General features: G+C 52.3%; 3 protein-coding genes across 11 annotated transcripts; all 3 read left to right on the top strand.

The window, feature by feature from the left end:
• The first annotated feature begins 2136 nt into the window (after positions 1-2136).
• CLK2 (CDC like kinase 2) lies at positions 2137-11186 on the top strand. 6 transcript variants are annotated; one of them, XM_069576211.1, is made up of 13 exons: positions 2137-2524; positions 4145-4314; positions 5074-5302; positions 5957-6044; positions 6399-6465; positions 6642-6758; positions 7542-7708; positions 8586-8680; positions 9325-9454; positions 9556-9638; positions 9802-9881; positions 10067-10157; positions 10653-11186. In XM_069576211.1, the coding sequence occupies exons 2-13, from the start codon at positions 4145-4147 to the stop codon at positions 10836-10838; spliced, it is 1503 nt and encodes a 500-aa protein (XP_069432312.1). In that variant the 5' UTR covers positions 2137-2524; the 3' UTR covers positions 10839-11186. The 6 variants fall into 6 exon arrangements, with proteins under 6 accessions (XP_069432312.1, XP_069432351.1, XP_069432342.1 ...); XM_069576241.1 differs by having other exon boundaries at positions 2193-2524; positions 5077-5302; positions 5960-6044; XM_069576221.1 differs by having other exon boundaries at positions 2193-2524; positions 5960-6044.
• SCAMP3 (secretory carrier membrane protein 3) lies at positions 11187-16054 on the top strand. The gene is made up of 9 exons (XM_069576270.1): positions 11187-11921; positions 12255-12332; positions 12971-13093; positions 13178-13298; positions 13774-13902; positions 14339-14498; positions 14608-14709; positions 15197-15314; positions 15600-16054. Exons 1-9 carry the CDS (start codon positions 11856-11858, stop codon positions 15744-15746), a joined length of 1044 nt encoding a protein of 347 aa, XP_069432371.1. The 5' UTR covers positions 11187-11855; the 3' UTR covers positions 15747-16054.
• A 462-nt stretch (positions 16055-16516) lies between these two features.
• ENTREP3 (endosomal transmembrane epsin interactor 3) lies at positions 16517-22649 on the top strand. 4 transcript variants are annotated; one of them, XM_069576199.1, is made up of 12 exons: positions 16517-17613; positions 17801-17857; positions 18056-18166; positions 18273-18392; positions 18548-18655; positions 19205-19377; positions 19505-19604; positions 19939-20008; positions 20266-20811; positions 21411-21479; positions 21582-21835; positions 21928-22649. In XM_069576199.1, the coding sequence occupies exons 1-12, from the start codon at positions 17389-17391 to the stop codon at positions 22099-22101; spliced, it is 2007 nt and encodes a 668-aa protein (XP_069432300.1). In that variant the 5' UTR covers positions 16517-17388; the 3' UTR covers positions 22102-22649. The 4 variants fall into 4 exon arrangements, with proteins under 4 accessions (XP_069432300.1, XP_069432289.1, XP_069432280.1 ...); XM_069576188.1 differs by having other exon boundaries at positions 16570-17613; positions 19202-19377; XM_069576179.1 differs by having other exon boundaries at positions 16784-17613; positions 17723-17857.
• The last annotated feature ends 1248 nt before the right edge of the window (positions 22650-23897 follow it).

The raw sequence follows: 23897 nt of genomic DNA, 5'->3' as shown, positions 1-23897 counted from the left end.
GCTGTGCTGGGCAGCTTGCAGGATCTTGGTTCCCTGACCAGGGACTGAACTTGGGCCTTTGGCAGTGAAGGTGCAAAGTCCTAACCACTGGATTGGCAGGGAATTCCCTAAAAGTTCTTAAATATCTCAGATTCTTCCCCTTATCTCCACTTCTTATTATCACTGCCTTATTTCAAGCGCTCAGAATTTGTTCACCTAGATTATTTCAGATGCCCCTTAAGGGGTCTCCAAACTCTCTCAGGGCAATTAGTTTTCCAGAGTTACCTTAGTCTGCCAGAGTTACCTTCCTAAATCCAAATGTAGCTTTATCACTTGCTTGATGTCCTTCAAACTTCCCCATCTTCTATGGGATTACAGTTAAACTCCTTAGAATGACATACAAGGCCCTGTAAAATCTGAACCTAGTTTTAACAACCTCTCTTCTGATAGTTCCTCTCTTGAAAGCCAGGACTCCAATTCTGTTTAAATGCTTCGTTCTGCTTTGTCTCTAGACCTTTGTATTTTCTCTGCCCAGTCTTCTCCAATTCACTTTTCAACAGTTGGTTCAGATGTCATCTCCTCTAGGAAACCTAGACATGCATTTATAACTCTGTTTTCCCTCAAGCTAGGGTCTAGTCTACAGCTTTCCTACAGTGACCAGGACACCACTGTTCATAACAGCTCTTGTCACAAGGCTGCCGTTATTTTATGGAAGAGAGGTCTTTCTCTTCCATTAGACTATGGAGCTCTGAAGAACAAGAGGGTTACACCTGACACAATGCTGAACACAAAGTGGACACTTAGTAAATGGTTGTTGCATGAATAAGGGAAAGTGTTCATGGAAGAGGAAGTGAACTACACTTCCTCCTCACCTCTTAATTAGCCTTCCTCATCTATTTTCGGAACTTTTTCTAAACTATTTCTGGCCAACTGATGTAAGCTCCATCTGATTATCTTCCATCCTGGCCCCCCTCTGATATTTCTTTACTTGAATATAGTTATCCTCAGGTTATTTTTTTCATTTCCCTTATTATTACTCAATTCCTTCTATAGCGTCTTTAACTCACCTAGTTTTTCTCAATGCCTCCTTCTTTTTCCTTATTTTTTAATTCAGTAAATTTACACTTCTCATATATTATGTGTAAGTATCTAACATAAAGTTCTCAAATTTTCCCTTCTTTGGCACTTGATTCTCCATCACCCCATTTTTCAAACCTTACCTCCAAGGCAATGCCCCGCCCCTCTCCCAAAAGTGCATAGCTTTTGTTCAAGAGGAAAGGTGGGAGCCCTCTTTGCTGTGGTTAGGTTGCCGCACTGCTTTTTAAGAACTGAATATTTAGAGGCTAAGCTCGCGAATCACACCGCATCACAAGCCTCAAAAGGTTAGCAGACCGGCGACATCCCGTAAACGACAAGCCCTTCTTTTCAACCTTCAAACCTAACAAAACAAGACACAGACGTCTCATGAAATAGGTAAAAGATTGAGGAAAACTACGGAAGGACACACCACCTACATTAAAAGACGCTTACTCCTGGGAAGGAAAGTTATGACCAACCTAGATAGCATATTCAAAAGCAGAGACATTACTTTGCCAACAAAGTTTCGTCTATCAAGGGTATGGTTTTTCCAGTGGTCATGTATGAATATGAGAGTTGGACTGTGAAGAAAGCTGAACGCCGAAGAATTGATGCCTTTGACCTGTGGTGTTGGAGAAGACTTTTGAGAGCCCCTTGGACTGCAAGGAAATCCAACCAGTCCATCCTAAAGGAGATCGGTCCTGGGTGTTCATTGGAAGGACTGATGCTAAAGCTGAAACGCCAATACTCTGGCCACCTCATGCGTAGAGTTGACTCATTGGAAAAGACCTTGATGCTGGGAGGGATTGGGGGCCGGAGAAGGGGACGACAGAGGATGAGATGGCTGGATGGCATCACTGACTCGATGGACTTGAGTCTGAGTGAACTCCGGGAGTTGGTGATGGACAGGGAGGCCTGGCGTGCTGCGATTCATGGGGTCGCAAAGAGTCGGACACGACTGAGCGACTGAACTGAACGGAAGGACATTAGGTGGGGCAGCTCTGCCCGGTAATCCCCGGCGACTCTCTCCCCGCCCCATGAACTTCCGCCCCCAGTAGCTCCTCTGCTCCAACCGGCCGACCGCAGCGAGCTACGCGAGGACGCGCAGGCGTGCGCGGTCCTGGGGGGGCGGAGCCCAGGGGTAGCTGGGAAGCGACGCAGGACGTGCGTACGTGCTCGCTCGCGGTGGCGGCGGCGGATCGGAGAGGCCAGAGCCGGAGACCGAGCTGGGATCGGGCCCCGGGCGGGGGCGGTGCGAGCGGCGCCAAGCGAATCCTGGGGGCGGGGACGGAGCCGGGGCGGGAGGGACTGGAGCGGAGCCCGGGAACTAGGCGGGAGGTCCCAGGGTCTCGGGTTGGGGGGGTGGAGCCGCACTTCGTCGCCGCGGGGGTGCCGGGACTCCGGCCGCAGTGCCGCCGCCATCACGGACTTCCTGTGGGACAAGCGCACGGGCCTCGCCGCCAGAACGGTGAGCGCGCGGGCTGGCGGGCCGCGGGGCCGCGCGGAAAGATGGCGGCGGCTGTGGGGCGGGCGGAGAGAAGATTGGATTGGGGGCAAGGGGCCCGGGCGAGATTAGGAGAGGGGCTGAAAAGCCCCATTCTAGAGCCCCATTTCTAGGGGTTGAAACCTGGAAAGTGGCAGAGGTGCAGTGTAGGAAGATGAGGTGGAAGGTCGACCTGCCTTAGATGTATTTTGGGAAAACCAGTAGGGAAGTTAGGAGAGATCAAAGTAGGAGAAGGAGTGATGGAGTGCGAATAGGAGTGGTTTCAGAGATGAGAAAGAACAGAATATCAAAGTTGGACCAGAGAACCGTCGTGTCCGTTGGAGGATATGGAGAGAGTTTGACTTCAGGAGTGAGTTCTGGATTTTCTAAGTGAGAAAGGGAAAAAAATAGATAAAGAAGTTGAGAAAGGTTGTAGGCTGGAGATCCTTGGGGGATGGGGAGAAGGGAAGCCTGTGAGGAGCTTTGGTGGCCGTATGTATTTGGTAAGATGACATTTGTGTGGCTGTGCTAAGCACAGTTGGATTACTTGGGAGAATAGTGTGTTTGCATCTTCTTGGTTGTCTTAAGCACTGTAGGGCCAAGAATGAATCGAATGCCACCCGCCTCCTCAATTTGAGAAGTAGCTCAAAATGGGAGCCAGATGTTGGAGTCTCTTAAGCCTTTTCTGCACCTAATGCTGCCACCCCAACCCACCCAACAAGACTTCTCTCCCTGCTATCTTTGGATCTATCTCATTCTGTCCTAGTCTCATCTTCCCTGATTGTGACTGATTTCTTTCTGATTCTTTCCTTGAAGGAAAAAAAGTTTGTGCATCATGCCATTTCAATCCAATCACTGAAAGCTGGCCAACTTAGTTTACTGATGCTGATATTAATTAAAAATCAGTTATTCTGTACATAGTAAGCACAAAAGAGGGGAGGCTGGATGTGAAGCTGACTGCAGCCTGGAGCCTCGTGTATTGTATTAAAACTATGGGAGATTTGGCCAGTGATGTGAGAAATGATTAAGATAGTTCAAAGGGCCAGACCCAGATTCCTGAAACTTACATTTGGTTTATACAACTGTACCTGGGAAACTGGATGCCTGCCCTCAGGACATGGATGGCCTATTTGGGGAGATAATCTACACTTTGAGTAATTGTAAAACATTTGTGATAATATTGTGTAGTAAATCATTATTCTCTTTGAATTGTGAGGAACTCAGAATGCCTCAGATCTACCCTAGATACCAGCCAAGGATGAATTGTTGCAGTCTTCATGAGTTGCACAGTCTTACCTGTAATGTGAGCTGTGGCCCAGACCTGAGTGTCTTCAGGAGACCCCCTGTTTGAGGAAAATCAGAACAGAGCAATGAGCTGAGTAGGAGGAAGATTCCTTAAGTTTTCAACCAGAGTTAGTACACTTCTCTATCAAGGAGAAATTGTAAGCCCAGAGGAAGACTGAGGAGTTGTGAATGGTTTAAAAAAACAAGAAAAGTAGAAATTGAAGAGCAGAAAACAGCATTTCTAGGGCAGCCAGTTCTTGGAGGGGATTTCTGAAAACTCAGATCCTGCCCCTACTATTTCTCCTTTCCCTTTCCTTACAGATGCCTCATCCTCGAAGGTACCACTCTTCAGAGAGAGGCAGCAGGGGGAGTTACCATGAGCACTATCGGAGCCGAAAGCATAAGCGACGAAGAAGCCGCTCCTGGTCAAGCAGCAGTGACCGTACACGGCGGCGCCGACGGGAAGATAGTTACCATGTCCGTTCCCGGAGGTGAGGCTTCAGGAAGAAAAACTCAAATTAGACCCACTCACTTATTTGTTTATTCAACAAAGATTTATCAGTTTCAACCTAAGTAGCTAATATAATGTGATGCTCAAAATGGGTATCAATTTAACCCATTCACACTGTGGTGTTGAGTGTTATCATAGAGGAAGTATGTTTGAAAGGGGCTAAGGAAGCCTCCAACAGGTTTGATTGCAGGGGGGCAAGATACATAGATCAGGGAAAACTTCCCAGAGAACGTGGCATCTAAGCTTGTCTGAATGACAAGAGAAGTGTTGTAGGCAAAGGGAAAGCAAATGCAAAGGACTAGAAACTTGAGATGGCTTATCAGTTAATAGATAAAACAGAGTTCAGTCTCCATGGTTTTAATAAGTCAGCCACATGTTCAGTGGAAGGGATGGGTTAAGGATAGTTTGGAGCAAAGCTGCATGTCAGTCAGAAATGGCTTGAGAGAGAAGCAACTCTTCATGCCATTACATCTCTGGAAGGGAGGAGGAGGCCCTCAGGGGGAGTTGTCCTGCAGGTGTCTTTTTAGAGGTTATGGTGATGTGCAGATTTGGGGGTCCTCCTCTGTGCATAGTTATTTCACGGCCCTGGCTCTTGCTCCTCTCAGAGTGGTTTGAGTGTGTGAGAACTACTTTTCTCATGTTACTCCTTTTCCTCAGTGCAGGGGGACCTTGTTAAATGGTATGGAAAGGACTGTGACCTGAACAGATGCACCTAATTAGGGTGTTTGTTGTCCAACAGCAGCTATGATGATCGTTCATCCGATCGGAGGGCGTATGACCGGCGATACTGTGGCAGCTACAGGCGCAACGACTACAGCCGAGATCGGGGAGAAGCCTACTATGACACAGACTACCGGCATTCCTACGAGTACCATCGGGAGAACAGCAGTTACCGCAGCCAGCGCAGCAGCCGTAGGAAGCACCGACGGCGGAGGCGGCGCAGCCGGACGTTCAGCCGTTCCTCTTCGGTGAGTGCTAGCCCAGGCCCTTCCTCTCCCCACTCTTCTTCAGCCCTCTGGGACCCCGGTAAGTGAGAAACATTGGGACGTGAACACTGAGGTATTCGCTTGGAAGCTCTCCAGCTCTTGGAGGGCCCTGAATCTGCTTCGGAGGTGAATGGGCACAGAGCATTTGTGAACCCCCGTGCCCTCCCTGGCATGCTGGGCTTATTGTGTTGGGAGCAGCTCTTCCACCCCCCAGAGGCCTCCATTTTCTAATGGGGACCTTGCTTGTGAACAGCCTTTCTCCCCCAAGCCCTGGACTCTGGCCCCCTCAGCAGGTGGGCTTGGGTGGGAGCAAGGGGAGACCTGTGCCTGCCTGGAAGGGCACCGTGTAGAGCATGGGGTTGTGGGTGACATTGGCAACAACACCACTTCTCCGCTCTGCCCGTGCCTCTCCCCGTTCCCATTTTGGGTTTGGGGACTTGGGATTGCGCGCCGCTCTCTCTTCTCACCCCGATCCGCCTTACTGCATCTGACGTGTTCCCTTCCACTGTCCCCCATCATTGTCTGTCCCCCCTGGCTGGGCGCCTGTGACCGGTGACCCCTCCACCACCCACCCCGCCTCCCTCCGGCCCCCGCTCCGACACCTGGCTTGCTCCGACCCCCCCCGCCCCCCGACAGCAGCACAGCAGCCGGAGAGCCAAGAGTGTAGAGGACGACGCTGAGGGCCACCTCATCTACCACGTCGGGGACTGGCTACAAGAGCGATGTACAAGCCAAATCGTAACAATCCTATAGCCTGTAATGGTCCCATAGCCATCCTAACGTCCTGAGCCAACCCAAGCCACAGCCTCTTTTGCCTTTTCTCAGTGGTGTTGTTTATCTGGGTGGTTTGAGTTGCTGTTGAGAATTGACCTCTGCTGTCCACTCCCAGCTCTCATGGCCCCTGGGTTAAAGGTGGTGGGAATCACGCAGGGGTTTTCTTCCCCTGTGACCATCTGTATCTGTTCCCCCTTCCTTCATCTCCTCACCCCAGACTGCTGTGCCCTTTTTTCTTCAAACTGAACTCATTCCCCACCCTTTCTCCCCCCCCTTCTCCCCCACCCTGCTTTTTTCATTTCAGATGAAATTGTCAGCACCTTGGGAGAGGGGACCTTCGGCCGAGTTGTACAGTGTGTTGACCATCGCAGGTAAATGTCAGCCCACTCCAGACTCCACACCTGTTAGCCATAAAGAGGTAGTGAGGGTTATCTGAGGCTTTTTTTCGTTAATGAGCCAAAGATAGGATTTCTTAATCCCCAGGCAGCCCTGTTCCTTCTGAGATATTCTTGAGATTCCAGCAAAAGCCTTTCCTGCCATCCTGTAGGGGTGGGGCTCGGGTTGCCCTGAAGATCATTAAAAATGTGGAAAAGTACAAGGAAGCAGCTCGACTAGAAATCAATGTGCTGGAGAAAATCAATGAGAAGGACCCTGACAACAAGAAGTAAGCGCTGCTGGAGTATGTGGGGCGTCTGAAAGGCCACACCTCAAGACAGGAAAGCCTTCCCAACATGGGCTAGACAGGCAGAGGAGTTGTAGACTGTCTCGTTTTCTGTTCATCATCGTGGAGGAGTAGAACATTACTGTTACTGAAAGGAAGGAAGGGTCTGGGACATGCTATAATCCTTTCTCCTTGTTTCGGGGGCAGTTACATTGCTCTGTAGTTGAGCTCCAACTCAGGATGACCTTTGTAGGAAAGTGCCCTGGAAATGGCCCTGAGACTGAGAATCAACATTTTTCATCAAAAAAGTACTTGAGCTTTTAATAGAACTACGCTAATGAAGTTGCAGGTGCTTATGTATAGTTTCTCTGTTCTCACACGTTGCATAATCAAAATGTAAAATTTAAGAGTATTACTGAAAGACGTAAGTAGGTGTAAACATGGGCCCAGTGATGGCTGATGGTGAGTGAATTTCAAGAGCAGGAGCTGGGGTCATGTTGACGGAGTGGCAGTTTGACAGTTCAGGGTCCACATTGGAGCCTGGCACTCAGCAGCTCCTATTTAACTATTTGAAATGTTGCAGGAAAATGGTTTGAAGTTTGGCAAGTAGTACCTCTCTTCCTGGGTCTGCCAGAAAGGCCATTCTGTAGTTGAACTGAATTTTCTTGGTGATAATAGCTGGCGTGTTTTTACCCGAGCATGTGCAGGCAGCAGCAGTAGTCCTTTGTTGGAGGGGTGGTGGACAGGCGGGAGCTCCTCAGACGCCCCTTCCATCTCTCTTCCCAGCCTCTGTGTCCAGATGTTTGACTGGTTTGACTACCATGGCCACATGTGTATCTCCTTTGAGCTTCTGGGCCTTAGCACCTTCGATTTCCTCAAAGACAACAACTACCTGCCCTACCCCATCCACCAAGTGCGCCACATGGCCTTCCAGCTGTGCCAGGCCGTCAAGTGTGAGTGGGGTGGGCCAAGGTGGACTCGGGCAGCCCCTTCCTCCGCTGGACCTCTTGGGTCTCAGTTGTGCACTGGTGAAGCCCCTCAACAGGCACCTCGACATTCTGCAGTTCTTCTGTTCACTGTCCTGTTGGCATCTCCTCCTCTTCTGACTTAACTCCTTCACTTTTGTCATCACTGATTGTTTCGCCTCCACATTCAACCTAGCAAGAGCTCGAAGAGAAAGCATTTGAAGTCAGAGCTCTTAATTACCTCTCTTTTCCTTCACTCCCCTTCTTTGGGAAAGTAAGTCAGGCACTAAGCACAAAGAGACAAAAAGATTCTTCACGCTAGAGGTTTGCACTCGTCTGGAGCTGAGACGCTGTCTGCTCTCAGCAAGCCAGGTGGGAGCAGGGAGTAGCCAAGGTGCCAGGTTGAGAATTCAGACCAGTACATACTTCCTCCTCAGCCATCAGAATAATACAGTTTCACAGAATTAAATTCACAGGAATCAGATAGACACATGTTAAAGCACAAAAATACAACTCATCGGGACTTCTGTGATAGTCCACTGGTTAAGACTCCACACTCTGTTGCAGGGTTCAACCCTTGGTTAGGGAAGTAAGATCCCTGCATATCATGAGGTGTGACCAGGGGAAGGAAAAAACCATAGCAAACCATCTATACATTGGTTGAGAAATATATATATAACTTATGTTAATAAGCATAGAGCTTGTCAGACTAGGCATTTCATTTGGAAGTAGAGCAGAAAGCAGCCAAGCGCTTCTGGACCTGCCTCCTCACCAGCTTTGAGCTAGGTGACCAAGCGTGGAGTCAGCTGGTAGTAGTTAGTTCTAGCCACCTGGACCAACCCTGACCTGGCCTTCTCCTCTGCAGTCCTCCATGATAACAAGCTGACACATACGGACCTCAAGCCTGAAAATATTCTGTTTGTGAATTCGGACTACGAGCTCACCTACAACCTAGAGAAGGTAAGGTGGACAGGGTCTGTCCCTTGGCCAGTGCGCACAGGTGGCCATTGCCCCTTGCCTTTCTTTTAGCCCTTTTTGTCCCCCCTTTTACTTTTTTCTCCCACATTTTCTGCTCTGGCTCTGAAAAAAACAATACCAAAATAGATGGAAAGGGAGAGATTTAAGATTTAGATTCAAAGAGAATTTGGAAGCAGAACCTCAGTTAACTTTCCTGTATAGTGAAAATGCTTACAGGGTTCTTGGTTTGGTTTCTTCTCTTTTCTGTAAGGAAAGCTCAGCCCTGTTGACTAACTGGAGATCATGGGATCTCAGCTAAGGAAGCTATTCCTCACTTTGCTATCTGCTATATGTTATCGAAAAACTGTATACCAGTCACTTAGGTATACTCTTCAGATGCATGCTATTCTATAGTTACTCCTAAATCCTCTTTCTCCCCCGTTCCTATCCATCCTATCCATCCCTATTCATCCACTCTGATGGATATGGGGGAGGCTGTAAAAGCAGAAGACGTGTGGAGCAGGCAGGAGGTCAGAGTTGGTTTTTTAAGGCTCAGAAGCACTTTAGAGAATAGCAGTAGAATCTTGGTCTGTTTTTTCTCTCTGTCTTGGTGCAGAGGTTCATGTTTTTCCTGCTTTGCCTCCTAGAAGCGGGATGAGCGCAGTGTGAAGAGCACAGCCGTGCGGGTAGTAGACTTTGGCAGTGCCACCTTTGACCATGAGCACCATAGTACCATTGTCTCCACCCGCCATTATCGAGCGCCAGAGGTCATTCTCGGTAAGAGGGGGAAGGACAAGATGGTCCAAGTATGTGAGGTGGTATGGTGGTGAGGGGGGCCCCCGAGCCTCATAATACCTTTCCTTCCCATCCCTACCTAGAGTTGGGCTGGTCTCAGCCTTGTGATGTGTGGAGTATAGGCTGTATCATCTTCGAATACTATGTTGGCTTCACCCTCTTCCAAGTAAGTGGTTGGGTGTCTTATGAGACCACTAGGCATTCTTCTACCTGATTTCCTTCTCTGCTGAGAAACTGCCTGCTCATTCCTCCACATTGCTTAGCTTCCCAGCAGCTAGACCCCAGCATCCCTTCTCAGTCCCTTGCTCAGTTCTGTCTTTGTTTCCCAGACCCATGACAACAGAGAGCATCTAGCCATGATGGAAAGGATCCTGGGTCCCATCCCTTCCCGGATGATCCGAAAGACAAGGTGAACCTGGAGTGGGAGGAATGTAACCCTTCTCCTTTTCTCTCCACAAAATTGGTCTCTATCACATTTTCTTTTCTCTTCAACACCTGCCTTGCCCTCAGCTACTCTCAGATGGGAGAATAAGGGAAATCAATCCCATAACAAGAGGAACCTCCTGATTCCTCAACTTCCCCCTTCCCCTCTAGGAAGCAGAAATATTTTTATCGGGGTCGCCTGGATTGGGATGAGAACACATCAGCTGGGCGCTACGTTCGTGAAAACTGCAAACCACTTCGGGTGAGCCAGACTGGGAGTGAATAGTGCCCACCACCCAGAGGTCCCTTCCTTCCTAAGGTGTTTTGCCCCTGGAATGCCTTTCACAAGCAAAGAGCTAGGAAACAAGGGGAGGAAAACAGAAAGAAATCTTTTGTTGATAGGAGAGAAAGGGAGTGATTTTATGAAAGGAATGAGGTTAGACAGCCATTTATTTCTTGAGCCAACCAGAAAAAATAAACTGCTTTTGAAGAGCTTACATTTCACTGAGCTAAAGATTCATGAAGTTGTCGAGGATAAAAACAAGTAGAACTTCCAGAGAGCATGAAGGAATAACTGTGCCAGTGGGAAGGCAGGCTGAGCTGTAACATCAGAGATGGCCCTGGTGTGGTCCTAGTCCAGTAGCAGCATACGGTCACGAGCAGATCCTTGGTCCTTCAGGATTGAAAGCTAGGGCCTTGAAGAAGGCAGGGCTTATAAGGCATCGTGCCTCACCTTTTTCCTGCCCTCCACCACCAGCGGTATTTGACCTCAGAGGCAGAGGAACACCACCAGCTCTTCGATCTGATTGAAAGCATGCTAGAGTATGAACCTGCCAAGCGGCTGACCTTGGGCGAAGCCCTTCAACACCCTTTCTTCGCCCGCCTTCGGGCTGAGCCACCTAACGCCAAGTTGTGGGACTCCAGTCGAGATATCAGTCGGTGACGATCTGTCCCTGGGCACCCCTGTGTCTCCTAACAGCAGTGGGTGTCCAGTCCAGGACACTGGTGCTTTTTTATACAAGAGAACAGAGCCGGAGCTCACTCCTTCCTCCTGGCTCCCTATGTACCTGTGAATATGTGAAATAGTGTAAATATGAAAGAACTTGTACCACCGCTTCAACCCCTGCCTTGTACATAATGCTATTCCATCTCACACTCTTCCCACCCTCACCTGCCCCTTCAACAGCTGAGTTGGATCTGGGCAGAATGAGGTAACCAGAAGGGATCTACACCATGTTTTATAAGGAATTTTGTACAGTCTTTGTGAAATAAAATGATGTTCTTCACCCGACCCCCATCCCTGGAGTTTGAGGTTTGGAGATGCTGGGGTGGTGGGATGATTAGATTGGCAACGAAGGGAGTCCCATCTTACCCTTCAAAATTAACCTCAGGCTACCAGTTTATCTGAACGATTTGTGGGTAACATTTGACTGTAAGAAAGGGTTACAAAGTGAGCACGTATTTGATGTGAATAATGAGGTTTGGGAAAGACGTTCGGTTAGTATAGCTGTTAGGCTGGGCCCCAGGTTAGGGTCAGAAGTCCAGATAGAAAAACTTCCTGAACTGGTCTCCTGGGATACCGCCTCCTCCGGTCGGAGGACTCCCATCATACTCTTTCGAAGGCTAGGGCGGATCGGGATTCTAACGCGAGGCCCACTGGGAGATGTAGTTCGTTAGTTGAAGGAAGTCACGTGGGAAGGGGCGGTACTTGGCTCCTGAGACCGAGTTAGAGGCGTCACGTGGGGGCACTTCCTTCTTTTCCTTTATCCGAGACGCAGGCGCAACTCGCTGCTGCTGCGGGGATCCTTGTGACCCTTCCGGTCGGTACAGCCAATCCGTGCACAGAGAAGCGGGGCGGACCGAGAAGAGCGGAGCGGAGGGAGCTCTGAGAGCCGCTGCCGCCGCCACTGCCACGGCAGGGGCGTGGAGGGCAGGGGCGGCCCAAGCCGAAGTTGCAAACATGGCTCAAAGCAGAGACGGTGGAAACCCCTTCGCCGAGCCCGGCGAGCTTGACAACCCCTTTCAGGTGACTTGCGCCGACCTCTTTTAGGCTGCTGGGGTGGTTTCTGGGTTCTAGAGGGTCGGGCTAACTTGTATTCCTGTTCGTGACATTTGATCCGAGGAAGGGCCGCCACGTGGGTGTGACGACGACTCCAAACCAGTGAGCATCCTTGGGGGGCGGGCCTTGCCCCTAAAGGCGCTGGTACTGGTAGTGTGGGTGAAAGGTTGGGGGCAGATATATTGGCCAACAGCCTGGCCCCAAGCTGCAGTTCTTGGAGCCACAGGAATTGAAAAGAGGCCCCTATGAGTTCCCGCAGAGGCACCAGGTGCCAACTGAGCCGCAGCTCTCTGCCCACAGGACCCAGCTGTGATCCAGCATCGACCCAGCACGCGCTATGCTACTCTTGACGTCTACAACCCTTTTGAGACCCGGGAGGTGAGATTCTGGAGAGCACAGGAAGGCCGGGAAGGGTAGGGTATGCCAACAAGCCCACTGTGTTGAGGTCCAGGGGACTTTTCTGCACACAAAACAAGAAAGAAGCACCGTGATCTTGGTTCCCTGGAAGAGGCCAGTCTACCATGGGATGCCTAACCCATCTAAAGACATCAAGGCCAGAGATATGTCAGTTTGAGCTCTAAATGTCAGTCTTGGGATTACCTGGATTCTATCAGGGCCTGATGAAGTCCCTGTCTGGGAAGGCTTTTTTAAAAATGAAAAGGGATGGGCTTGGTTGGAGTTGAGAAAACAAAGTATGCTTAGGTACACACTTAGAAAGCAAGGGATGAAGAAGACTAGACCTGGTTGTCTCACTGAAATATAAAAATGTAAGAGTTTAAGGAGGTTGATTTGGTAGATGAATGCTTTGACTCTTGGCTAAGGAACTTGATGTGAGGGTAGCTGCAATTTGTTAGAGAGTTCTATGATATAAACACAGTGACTAGCTTTCTAATAACTGGGGGGAGGGGCTGCCACTTTAGGTAATAAGTTTTAGGTCTAAAGGTATTCAAGTAGACTCTAGCCTCCTGTGTTATGGGGGACTAGATGATGCTTAAGGTCTTTTCCAAACTCAACAGCCACCACCAAGCTATGAGCCTCCTGCCCCTGTTCCAGTAGCTCCACCCTCAGCTCCACCCTTGCAGTCCTCAAGAAAACTCAGCCCCACAGAACCCAAGAACTATGGCTCCTACAGCACCCAGGTAGGGGGGTGTATAGGCAGGGGTAGGGGGAGGGGGCATCCCTGTGGTTCAGGACTCAAATCTCCGTCTGCTCTAACTGGGCAGGCTTCGACTGCAGCAGCCACAGCTGAGCTGCTAAAGAAACAGGAGGAGCTCAACCGAAAGGCAGAGGAGCTGGACCGAAGGGAGCGGGAACTCCAGCATGCTGCCCTGGGCAGCGCAGCTAGTAAGTGGATCCTTGATAGGGTTGCGGAGGGCATCTGACAGCTTTGAAGTCTCAAAAAAGGAGCTCAGAGCATGGGCACTGGAACCAGATTGCAGAGTTTGAATTTGGGTGCAGTGGCTTATTAAGGATGAGCTCTTAGGCAAGTTACTTAATCTTGAGTGCCTCAGTTTCCTTACTTGTAAAATGAGAATAACATTTGTATCTGTTTAACAGGATTGTTGTGAGGCTAAACAAAGTTATATAGATAACTATATAGTTGTAGAGATGCCCACATCCTGGGTATAGTGGTTAGAAGTTATAAGCCATAGTAAACAAAAGTCATAACAAACACTACTAATATGGTGTTTACTATTTGCCCTTGTCTTCTTGAACTCTCAAATTGGAAATAGAGAATCCAGGGGTAAAAGGAAGGGGGAGTGATTTGTTGGTCTCTGTTTCACTTGTGGGGCCTTCCTGCTCCATTTGTGCCTTACAGCTCGACAGAACAATTGGCCTCCTCTACCTTCTTTTTGCCCAGTTCAGCCCTGCTTTTTCCAGGACATCTCCATGGAGATCCCCCAAGAATTTCAGAAAACAGTATCCACCATGTACTACCTCTGGATGTGTGAGTAGTTAGAAACCTTTTTGAAGGAAAAGTATAGGTAGTAAGTTGTACATCATTTCTTTTCTTGGAGCTCACTCGCCCAGAACTAGATACTTTGAATGAAGTATCATTGAAGGCTCATTTCTCTGGCATTTTCCAGATTACTCCTTTTACAGTGCTCAGAACTTATTCTCCAGTCTTCTAGCAAATGTACGTTCTTGTGCTCTCCCCCTTCTCCTTGTCCATATGCATAAATGTATTCTGGATCCTTTTAAAAGTCTTTGCAAACCGGATGACACACGGTTGAGGTTTGCTGGTTGTCTCCCCTGTTGAGGACCCTGTGAAGGTGGAAGCTGCCTTCCTTTCCTTACTCTGCCGCATTCGGTGAGGGTTGTGGGGTGGGCTTCTCGGGAAAGGAGCTCTCACAGACCCATCATCCTGTCCCTCCGACCCTTAGGCAGTACTCTGGCTCTCCTCTTGAATTTTCTTGCCTGCCTGGCCAGCTTCTGTGTGGAGACCAGCAATGGCTCAGGCTTTGGGCTCTCTATCCTCTGGATCCTCCTCTTCACTCCGTGCTCCTTCGTCTGCTGGTATCGCCCCATGTACAAGGCTTTCCGGTAAGAAGGGGCAGTGGGCATGATGGCAGGGAAGGGACTTGGAGGGGCCCCTTTCTGCTCCTACAACCCTGATTCTTTGCCCACACTTCCCATTTTTTTCTCTTTGCAGGAGTGACAGTTCCTTCAATTTCTTCGTTTTCTTCTTCATTTTCTTCGTCCAGGATGTTCTGTTTGTCCTCCAGGCCATTGGGATCCCAGGTTGGGGGTTCAGGTCTGTGAGACTGTCATTTACACTCACCCCTTCCTCCCACTCCTTTTGATCAAGTCAGCATTGGATACTGGAGTTGTTCAGGAAAAGGAACTGTGGTTTTAATCCTTGGGAGATACTGATTTAATAGGGTTACAGGACACCCTCCATGATAGAGAGCTCAGACAGTACTGTCAACAGAGAGATTAAGGGAAAGCTGGTTGGACATGCTTAGTCTGAGGAGGCTTCCTGGAGGAGGCATGTGTAATGTTGAAGAGGAAGCATCCTCAACAGAAAGGTCTGTTTGGAGTGAGGATGTCTGGAAGAGCTTGGAGAGCTAGGATGGTTCAGAAGCTGAGGTTAAGCTAGTTTGGGACTGCAGTGCACGGCAAGTTGCCAGGCCCACAGGAAAACAGCCCCTGGTTCGAAGACAGGACGAGTGGAGAAGCTGGAAACACTGGGACCGAGCTGTGAGCAGTTCTCACTTCTGTGGATTTTCTCCTCCTTGCAGTGGCTGGATCTCTGCCCTGGTGGTGCTGAAGGTCAACACAGCTGTAGCTGTACTCATGCTGCTGGTTGCCCTGTTCTTCACTGGCATCGCTGTGCTGGGAATTGTTATGCTGAAGCGGGTGAGGGGCTGTAGGTGGGGCCTGGAGAGTGATATCATGTGTCCCTGGGGACTTGACTGGAACATTCAGGAGCAACTGGGGAGGGCCAGGCAGATGGAAGGATTCTCAGCTAATGGACCTGAGCGGAGGGGGGCAGTTGTAGGGGTATGTGTGCGTGTGTGCTGGTCGGGAGCCAAGAAGGAAAAGCTAGAGCTACAGGCTGCTGAGTGGTCGTGATGGTATTAGATTGGAGTGGGATTAACAGTGGCTGGAACATGCTGTAAAGTCTGTGTCTTCTACTTGCAGATCCACTCTTTGTATCGCCGCACAGGTGCCAGCTTTCAGAAGGCCCAGCAAGAGTTTGCAGCTGGTGTTTTCTCCAACCCTGCAGTGCGAACCGCAGCTGCCAATGCAGCCGCTGGGGCTGCAGAAAATGCCTTCCGGGCCCCGTGACCCCTTACTGGGATGCCCTGGCCCTTCCACTTGAGGGAGGCGACTAGCCCCCATCCCTGAGGTCTCTGGGACTTTTGAGACATCACTGTTTGATGTCTCCACTATAGTACCCCCAATGATACAGCCATGACTGCTGAACCTGACTTAAGGGTGTGGGGAGCCCAGCGTGACCCAGTCACTGCTTCCCTCTCACCCCTCCATCAGGCCACACTGCTGCCACAACTACACACCCGACCCGCTTCCCTCTGCTGTGCCAAGGCTGTTGCTTCGGTTATTTAAATAAAAAGAAAATGGAACTGGAACACAAATCCCCGTTTCTGGAATTTTAATGGGAACTAGGTCTTATAGACTTGGGCACGACTGAGCGACTTCACTTTCACTTTTCACTTTCATGCATTGGAGAAGGAAAGGGCAACCCACTCCAGTACTCTTGCCCGGAGAATCCCAGGGACAGAGGAGCCTAGTGGGCTGCCGTCTATGCGGTCGCACAGAGTTGGACACGACTGAAGCGACTTAGCAGCAGCAGGTCTTGCAGAAGATAAAGTGGAAGCGACTGGAGTGGAAGCTGAATTGTGGACTCTGGAGGGAAGGTCGGACCTGGCCTTAGTGTAAACGGAGAGCTGTGGCGGCGGGACAGCAGAGCCCACTGGCTGGCTCAGGAAGTGGGAGGGAAGTCCCCGGTTGGGCGTGGAATCGCGGAGCTGCCAGTGAACTCAGCTCTCCACCCCGCTCCTTTAATGACTTTCTCCTTTAAGATAGAGCCGCTACCTCTTCTGGGAACGCAGCGGCCTAGGGGCATGAGAGGCTGGGCGGGGCCCAAGTAGGCGCCGAAAGGTTTAGCTCGGTCCCTGCGGGGCCGGAGCTCCTCGCCAAACCAGAGGGGGCGGCCAGCTCGCCCGGCCGTCCGCCCCATCCCTTCCCGTCCCTCCCCCTTCCTCTCCCACCCCCTCTCTCCCACGGTCTCCGACTGGGACTACAACTCCCGGGGTGCAGCGCGCTGGCCCTCGTACCACGCCCCTCCTCCCGCACCATCTCATCCCCCATCCCCCGTCTCCAGTCCCGGACCTGCTGCAGCCTGAGCTAGGGGAGCAAGAGCGTGGTGGGGAGGGGAGTGGGGCTGGCGACCCTGGAGACGGCGGCGCCGCAGCCTCTCCCCACCAGGCGGCCTCGGATCCAACTGGACACTCTGAAGGCACACCGACCGCGCCTCTAGAGTCACCCCACGCCGACCCGAACCTCTTCTCTAGACTTCTTTTCCATCCTTCTCGCCTTTTACCCTTCCCACCCTTCCCGGTTCTGGAACGCCTCCCTCTCTTCACTCCCGGACCGGCCCTTTTCCGCGCCCTTCTTCCCTAGGGAGATGCGATGAGCCGGTGCCCCCGCGTTCTCAGCGCCGTAACGGTTACGGTGCCCGTCCAGTACCCGTGGTGGGGAGGGAGCACTCCGCGGCCCCTCCGTGAGGCCTCCCCCTTGGACTCCCCCCCAGCTGGAGTCCCTGGGCCATGCCTCAGGGGACCCAGCCAGGGGGTGGGCTCTAGAGGGAGGGGGGTGGAGAGGAGGAAGGACGGGACCTTGGGCGCCTCTGAGATGCTCCCAAGCGCCAGGGGGTGCCGAGCAAGGCTCAGGCAACCGGGCGGCAGGCATGATGCCCTCGCCTAGCGATTCCAGCCGCTCGCTGACTAGCCGGCCCAGCACCCGGGGCCTTACACACCTCCGCCTCCACCGACCCTGGCTACAGGCCCTGCTCACGCTGGGGCTGGGTCAGGTGTTTCTGGGCATCCTGGTGGTCACCTTCAGCATGGTGGCCTCCTCCATCACCACCACCGAGAGCGTCAAGAGATCCTGCCCGTCTTGGGCTGGGTTCTCGGTGAGTTGGGTGCACAGTTGTTGGGTGGGGGAGGCTCCTTGGGCCCCACCCCTCAACACCAGCTGCCAGTCCAAGTCCTGGCCTCTCCTGGTCCTCTTACTCCTTACAGAGCTGGGTACACCCTGTGGTGCGGGGCTCACCCAGGTGCCTCCCCTTCATGCTGAGCCTGTGCCCGCTTTATCCCCAGCTGGCATTTTCCGGGGTTGTTGGCATCGTGTCTTGGAAGCGGCCATTCACTCTAGTGGTAGGTGCCAGGGTCTGATGCCCACTGGGAGGCAGGTGCCTGGCACCTGAGGGGATGCCCATTTATGCCCCCAAGAAGGGAACTGACTTTTCTACTCATGTTGACCAGGCATGAATGCCTGTGCACGAGGGTGGCTCCATTTGCAGTAGAGGGTATTTTGGGGGTCTCAGCCCTGAGTCTATGCCCTCTTTTTCCCAGATCTCCTTCTTCTCCTTGCTTTCGGTGCTCTGTGTCATGCTCAGCATGGCCGGCTCTGTTCTCTCCTGTAAAAACGCTCAGCTGGCCCGAGACTTCCAAGAATGCAACTTGGTGAGATCTGAGGAGGGCGAGCCTGAGTGCACTAGTTGGGGGAGGCGTGTGGAACAGCTCGGCTTGTCCGGGTTCAGGCTGCCTCACTCTCTCCACTCCCACTCAGGATGGAAAGGTCTGCGTGTGCTGCCCCTCTGCTCGTCTTCTCAGGCCCTGTCCAGAGTCGGGGCAGGAGCTGAAAATTGCCCCTAACTCCACCTGTGATGAAGCCCGAGGGGTCCTCAAGGTGAGCATGCACCCCCATCTCCACCATTCCTTTCCCTCCCACCGTCTTCCTGGCTCACACTCTCGTGTCTCCTCCTGAGTCCTCACAGGCCCTGAATATGTGGGACTTACTGCGCCCTAGGCTGCTCTCACATTCCTCTCTCTCGCCTTCCCCAGAACTTACTCTTCAGCGTCTGCGGGCTCACGGTCTGTGCCGCCGTAATCTGTACCCTCTCTGCCATTGTCTGCTGCATCCAGATCTTCTCCCTGGACCTTGTGCACACGGTGAGTGGGAAGCTGGGGTCAAAGCCACGAAGGTAGGCTGGGGGCAGGGGTGTGTGTGCTGGGACTGGTCTTGGGGGGAGGGAATGGCTGCAGCGCTGGCTTTTGAGCACCAGGGGCTGTGGCTCACCTAATAGGCATGTTGACTGTAGGAATATTTAAGAGGGAGGGTGAGGAGGGGAATCACTGGGAGTAACAGAAGTGTGTGATGTCAGCCCCAGGGCATTGGAGAATGGGACTAAAAGTTGGGCGGAGTCCAGGTCTTAGATGCGAGCAGGGATAACGGGCTGATGTTCTGGTGGGGACAGAACAGAGAGTGATTCTGGATGCAGAAGAGTCCATAAAGAGGAGGAATTTCTAGATGGGCAGGGTAAGAGGTGAAGGTCCTCAGCTGGGGCAGTTAGAAGAGGAACTTGTTCTGGAAAAGGAAGGGGCCAGAACTGAGCTTCTTGGAGGGGGCGGGGTCAGAAAATGTAGAGGAGAGAGGAATGTGGGAATCAAGGAGCTGTATTCCCAGGATCCAAGCGCGCTGACCTGCTTGCTCCCCAGCAGTTGGCCCCTGAACGCTCAGTCTCAGGCCCTCTGGGGCCTCTGGGCTGTACCTCCTCGCCCCCAGACCCTCTCCTGCACACCATGCTGGACCTGGAGGAATTTGTACCACCTGTGCCCCCGCCACCGTACTACCCCCCAGAGTATACCTGCAGCTCGGAAACAGATGCGCAGAGGTGAGGCCAGGCAGAGTCCTATTGGGGGAACTAAGGAAGGAGACTGGGGCTGGGACCAGATTGGTGGGGAGGGATCTTTTCAGAATAGTTCTTTTCCAGGCTTTGACCCTTTCCCTCCTTCTGCCAGCATCACCTACAATGGCTCCATGGACAGCCCAGTGCCCTTGTACCCTACTGATTGCCCCCCTTCTTATGAGGCCGTCATGGGGCTACGAGGAGACAGTCAGGTGAGAGCAGGGCTTGGTGCAGGCTGGGGACTCTTAAGACAGAGCCTGAAAATCTGAGTGAGCTGCTGGTACTGGATAAAGATAATACTAGTTCTCATGATCTAAAGCACTAGCACATCCACTGTCTCTTTGACCTGCCTGAGAAGGTAGTGAGGTGGGTGGGGTAAGAACTATTATTTCCATTTAACAGACGTGGAAACTGAGGCCCACATAAAGTGACTCGGACAAAGTGACAGAGCGGGACTGGAATCTAGGTCTCCTGAGCTCTGTCAAGCCTCTGGGGTGGCCGTATCGGTGTGCAGGGCTGGATGCTTGACCCTTGTGTCTTCTGCAGGCCACTCTGTTTGATCCTCAGCTGCATGATGGTGCCTGCATCTGCGAGCGAGTGGCCTCCATTGTAGACGGTGAGCAGAAAGTGGGGAGGGTGGACAAAGACTGGGACGCCTGGGAGAGTGGAGCTGGTGGGGGGCAGGGCAGGGATTAGACTGAGTTGGTGGGTGCGTGACAAGCGAGAGCTGGGTTTTCTTGGAAAACTGGACTTAGTGGTCTCCTCTGAGATAGGCTGGAGGCAGGCTGGCCCCCAGGGGGCTTGTCCTGAGGAAAGAGGCACTGCCTAGCCCTGGCCAAGCTGATGCTACCCAGCCGCCCCTACTGCCCACAGTGTCCATGGACAGCGGGTCTCTGGTGCTGTCAGCCATCGGCGACCTCCCGGGGGGCTCCAGCCCGTCGGAGGACTCGTGCCTGCTGGAGTTGCAGGGCTCCGTGCGCTCCGTTGACTACGTGCTCTTCCGCTCTATTCAGCGCAGCCGCGCCGGCTACTGCCTCAGCCTGGACTGCGGCCTTCGGGGCCCCTTCGAGGACAGCCCCCTTCCCCAGCGGCCCCCAAGGGCAGCCCGCTCCTATTCCTGCTCTGCCCCCGAAGCCCCACCCCCACTGGGTGCCCCCACAGCGGCCCGCAGCTGCCACCGCCTGGAGGGCTGGCCGCCTTGGGTGGGACCCTGCTTCCCCGAGCTGAGGCGGCGGGTCCCCCGGGGAGGCAGCCGGCCAGCTGCGGCCCCTTCCCCCCGAGCCCCGGCTCGCCGCTTCAGCGATAGCTCAGGTTCCCTCACCCCGCCGGGGCACCGGCCTCCTCACCCGGTTCCCCCGCCACCGCTGCTGCTGCCACGGTCCCACAGTGACCCGGGCATCACCACCTCCAGCAACACTGGTGAGCCCCCACAAAGTTCAGGAGAGGGTAGGCACTGGGAGTGAGAGGGCCAATGATGCCCGCTGGGATTTGGGACATTACTGGGGTTTCTGAGGAGGCAGAAATTCTGATTCGCACCTGCATCAGACACTTACATCACCTGTGAAAAACACACCAGTCAGTAGCTTAGTGGTTAAAAAAAGAGGATTTGGTTGTTGGAATCCAGTCTCAGAGGCCCCAGGTTGGGTTAGTTACCTACTCTTTCCAAGCCTTGGTTTCTAACCTGTAAAATGGGTATAATAACAATACCTCACTGTACATACTGTGGCGTTACTGAGAAGAGATGCAGGTCAAATGCTTCCGCCCTGGCACAGAACAGGCTTGTCATTACCATTATGTGCCAGGGACTGGGGAGGATACAGCAGAGAGTGATGGCGCCTTAGTCCCTAATTTGGTGGATCGTTCTATCTAGTTGCTGGCAGACATGGGCAGCGACAGTGCCCCCTTGGTTGGGAGTGGGCTGTAGGAGCTGGGCTTGTGTTCTCAGGAGGGCGGTGAGATAGGTGGGGGTGTCTACAGCACACCCCCAACTCAGTCTGTTTCTCTCCCCTCCTCTTCAGCTGAATTCAGGGACCTTTATACCAAAGTGCTTGAGGAAGAAGCTGCTTCCGTTTCCTCTGCAGATACAGGTTAGGCACACTGTTGGTTCCCCGGGGGCGGGGGATAGGGCAGTGCTGCCTGGCCTTTTCTGCACCTCCCATTCCACCCACTCTCCCTCTCTCTCCCCCCAGGGCTCTGCTCTGAAGCCTGCCTCTTCCGTCTAGCCCATTGCCCTTCCCCCAAGTTGCTCCGTGCCCGCTCAGCAGAGAAGCGGCGCCCTGTGCCCACCTTCCAGAAGGTCCCCCTGCCCTCGGGCCCTGCACCAGCCCACTCCCTGGGGGACCTGAAGGGCAGCTGGCCAGGCCGGGGCCTGGTCACCCGTTTCCTCCAGATGTCCAGGAAGGCCCCAGATTCCAATGGGAATGGAGCCCATGGGCATAAACAGGTAGAGTCGGGGGAGCCGAGGAAGACACCCAGGAAAGCCTGGAGCTTCGAGTTAGGGGCCATACTGATGCTCTCTCCTGTGGCCCCATCTAGGTGCCCCGGAGCCCCTGGGGCCGGCCAGGCCGAGAGAGCCTCCACCTTCGCAGCTGCGGCGACCTAAGCTCCGGCTCCTCCCTGAGGCGTCTCCTGTCCGGCCGCAGGCTGGAGCGTGCTACCCGTCCCCACAGCCTCAGCCTCAATGGGGGCAGCCGGGAGACTGGGCTCTGACCCAGGCGTCCCCCAACACTGAACAGATCCAGATGAATGCTGGGGCCACAGCAGCCCCCAGCACCCTCTTGCACTGGCTGACACACAGAGAAACCTGCTGAACAGTCCCAGAAGTATTCGTTTCCCTCCTACCTCTAGGGGCTCCTGCTGCTTGCCTCTGCCGTCTGGCCTGGGAGAGCTCCTGTCCTGTGCTGCACGGGTGTTCAGGCTCTGGGGGGACATGCCTGTGCTTCCGGTGCTGGAAGAGGAAAATAAAGTCCAGTTCCCCTGGCGTGACAGTAACTCTGATTCACCAGGGGTTGTGGCCAGGGCACAGGCATGTCCCAGATGTTTAAACATAGGGGGATGTATGCCTGTGCAATGGGGTGGTGGGGTATGAAGGGTCAGAAAAATCAGGCTGGCCTCTCAGCTCTACCACCTCTAACTGCATGACCTTGGGCAAGTTATTTAACCTCAACTGCCTGATCCATAGAACATTGTGAGGACGAAAGTTTGTAAAGCTCTTAACACACTAAGTAAGCCTTCAATAAATTTCAGTTTTTCCCTTCTCTTCTGGATCATTCTTTATCACCGTTGAGATTTGTACTAGCATCTCTCTTAGTTACGAAAACTCTGAAGACACTGATATCTATTTCCAGCTACCACACAGTATCTCTGCCCCTTTTCATAGCCAAACATTTTTTCTCTTCCTTCCTTCTACTCAAACATCCATTCTCTCCTCACCCATTCCCATCAGGCTCCTTCCCCTCCCTTTCCCCAGACACTGCTCTTGAAACAAATTTTTCAGTAACCATAAGAAGTATCAGACCCAGTGGCCGTTTCTCTGGCTTGCATGCATTTCACTTCACCTCTAAGAAGCATTTAACCCACGTAATCAGCATCTTTTCTCTTGAATTTTCCCCTTTCTTGTCTTTAAAGACATCACGTTGTTGTTTAGTTGCTAAGCTGTGTTTGACTCTTTTGAGACCCCCATGGACTGTAGCCCACCAGGCTCCTCTGTCCATGGCAAGAATACTGGAGTGGGTTGCCATTTCCTTCTCCAGGGGATCTTCCCAAACCAGGGATGGAACCTGAGTCTCCTGCACTGGCAGGCAGATGCTTTCCCACTGAGCCGCCAGGGAAGCCCAGAGACGTCATAGTCTTCTATATTTCCTCCTACTTTGCTGTCCTGGTATCACTTGTCAGCAGTCACACCTCTGCCTGGCTGATTAACACTGGAGAGCCCCAGGGCTCTCCCCTTGGCCCTCTTTTTCCTACCTCCAGTTTGTCTGTAGGTAGCCCGGCAAGACCCATGGCTTTCACTGCCATCTATGTGCTCGTGGATAATTCTCTCCTTTACCTCTCCACGAGCTCCAGCCTCCAGTGTGACATCTCTCCTTGTATATTTCGTGGATGTCTCAGACTCAACATGGCCACAATGGAACTCTTGATTCCCAACCCTTGTGCCTGTTCCTCTAGGAACATTCTTCAATACATGGCACCACCACTCACCTCACTGCACTTTCCATAAGCATAGGAATTAGCCTCATTTCTTTTTTCTCATCTGGTATGTCCAGTCTTACCCTGAACTCTTCCATGTCTCACCAGCTACCTAGCCCTAGTCACCACCCTCTCTCCTTGCCTCTTAATTGATCTATTTCCATTCTTCCCACAATCCATTCTCCAGTCAGCAAAGTGGTAAGAAATCATGTCATATTAAAGTTCTGCCTAAATGTAATGGCTTCCCATTGTATTTAGGATAATCTCCAAACTCGTGAAACTATGGTCAGGTACACCCTGGTCCAATCAAACTGCCA

Source organism: Ovis canadensis, chromosome 1 (genome assembly GCF_042477335.2).
Source record: "Ovis canadensis isolate MfBH-ARS-UI-01 breed Bighorn chromosome 1, ARS-UI_OviCan_v2, whole genome shotgun sequence".
NCBI classification, from domain to species: Eukaryota; Metazoa; Chordata; class Mammalia; order Artiodactyla; family Bovidae; genus Ovis; species Ovis canadensis.
Note: the sequence above shows the minus strand (reverse complement) of the source record. Positions and strands in the feature narration are given on the sequence as shown.

Excerpts from the sequence above, each read along its gene's own strand:
- SCAMP3 (XM_069576270.1), top strand. The coding sequence starts at position 11,856 with ATGGCTCAAAGCAGAGACGGTGGAAACCCCTTCGCCGAGCCCGGCGAG. Across the intron at positions 13,299-13,773 it reads TGCCCTGGGCAGCGCAGCTA|CTCGACAGAACAATTGGCCT; the intron begins GTAAGTGGATCC and ends TGTGCCTTACAG. Across the intron at positions 15,315-15,599 it reads GAATTGTTATGCTGAAGCGG|ATCCACTCTTTGTATCGCCG; the intron begins GTGAGGGGCTGT and ends TTCTACTTGCAG.
- CLK2 (XM_069576211.1), top strand. The coding sequence starts at position 4,145 with ATGCCTCATCCTCGAAGGTACCACTCTTCAGAGAGAGGCAGCAGGGGG. Across the intron at positions 9,455-9,555 it reads AGCGCCAGAGGTCATTCTCG|AGTTGGGCTGGTCTCAGCCT; the intron begins GTAAGAGGGGGA and ends ATCCCTACCTAG. Across the intron at positions 9,882-10,066 it reads CGGATGATCCGAAAGACAAG|GAAGCAGAAATATTTTTATC; the intron begins GTGAACCTGGAG and ends CTTCCCCTCTAG.
- ENTREP3 (XM_069576169.1), top strand. The coding sequence starts at position 17,389 with ATGATGCCCTCGCCTAGCGATTCCAGCCGCTCGCTGACTAGCCGGCCC. Across the intron at positions 20,009-20,265 it reads AGTGGCCTCCATTGTAGACG|TGTCCATGGACAGCGGGTCT; the intron begins GTGAGCAGAAAG and ends TACTGCCCACAG. Across the intron at positions 21,480-21,581 it reads CGTTTCCTCTGCAGATACAG|GGCTCTGCTCTGAAGCCTGC; the intron begins GTTAGGCACACT and ends CTCTCCCCCCAG.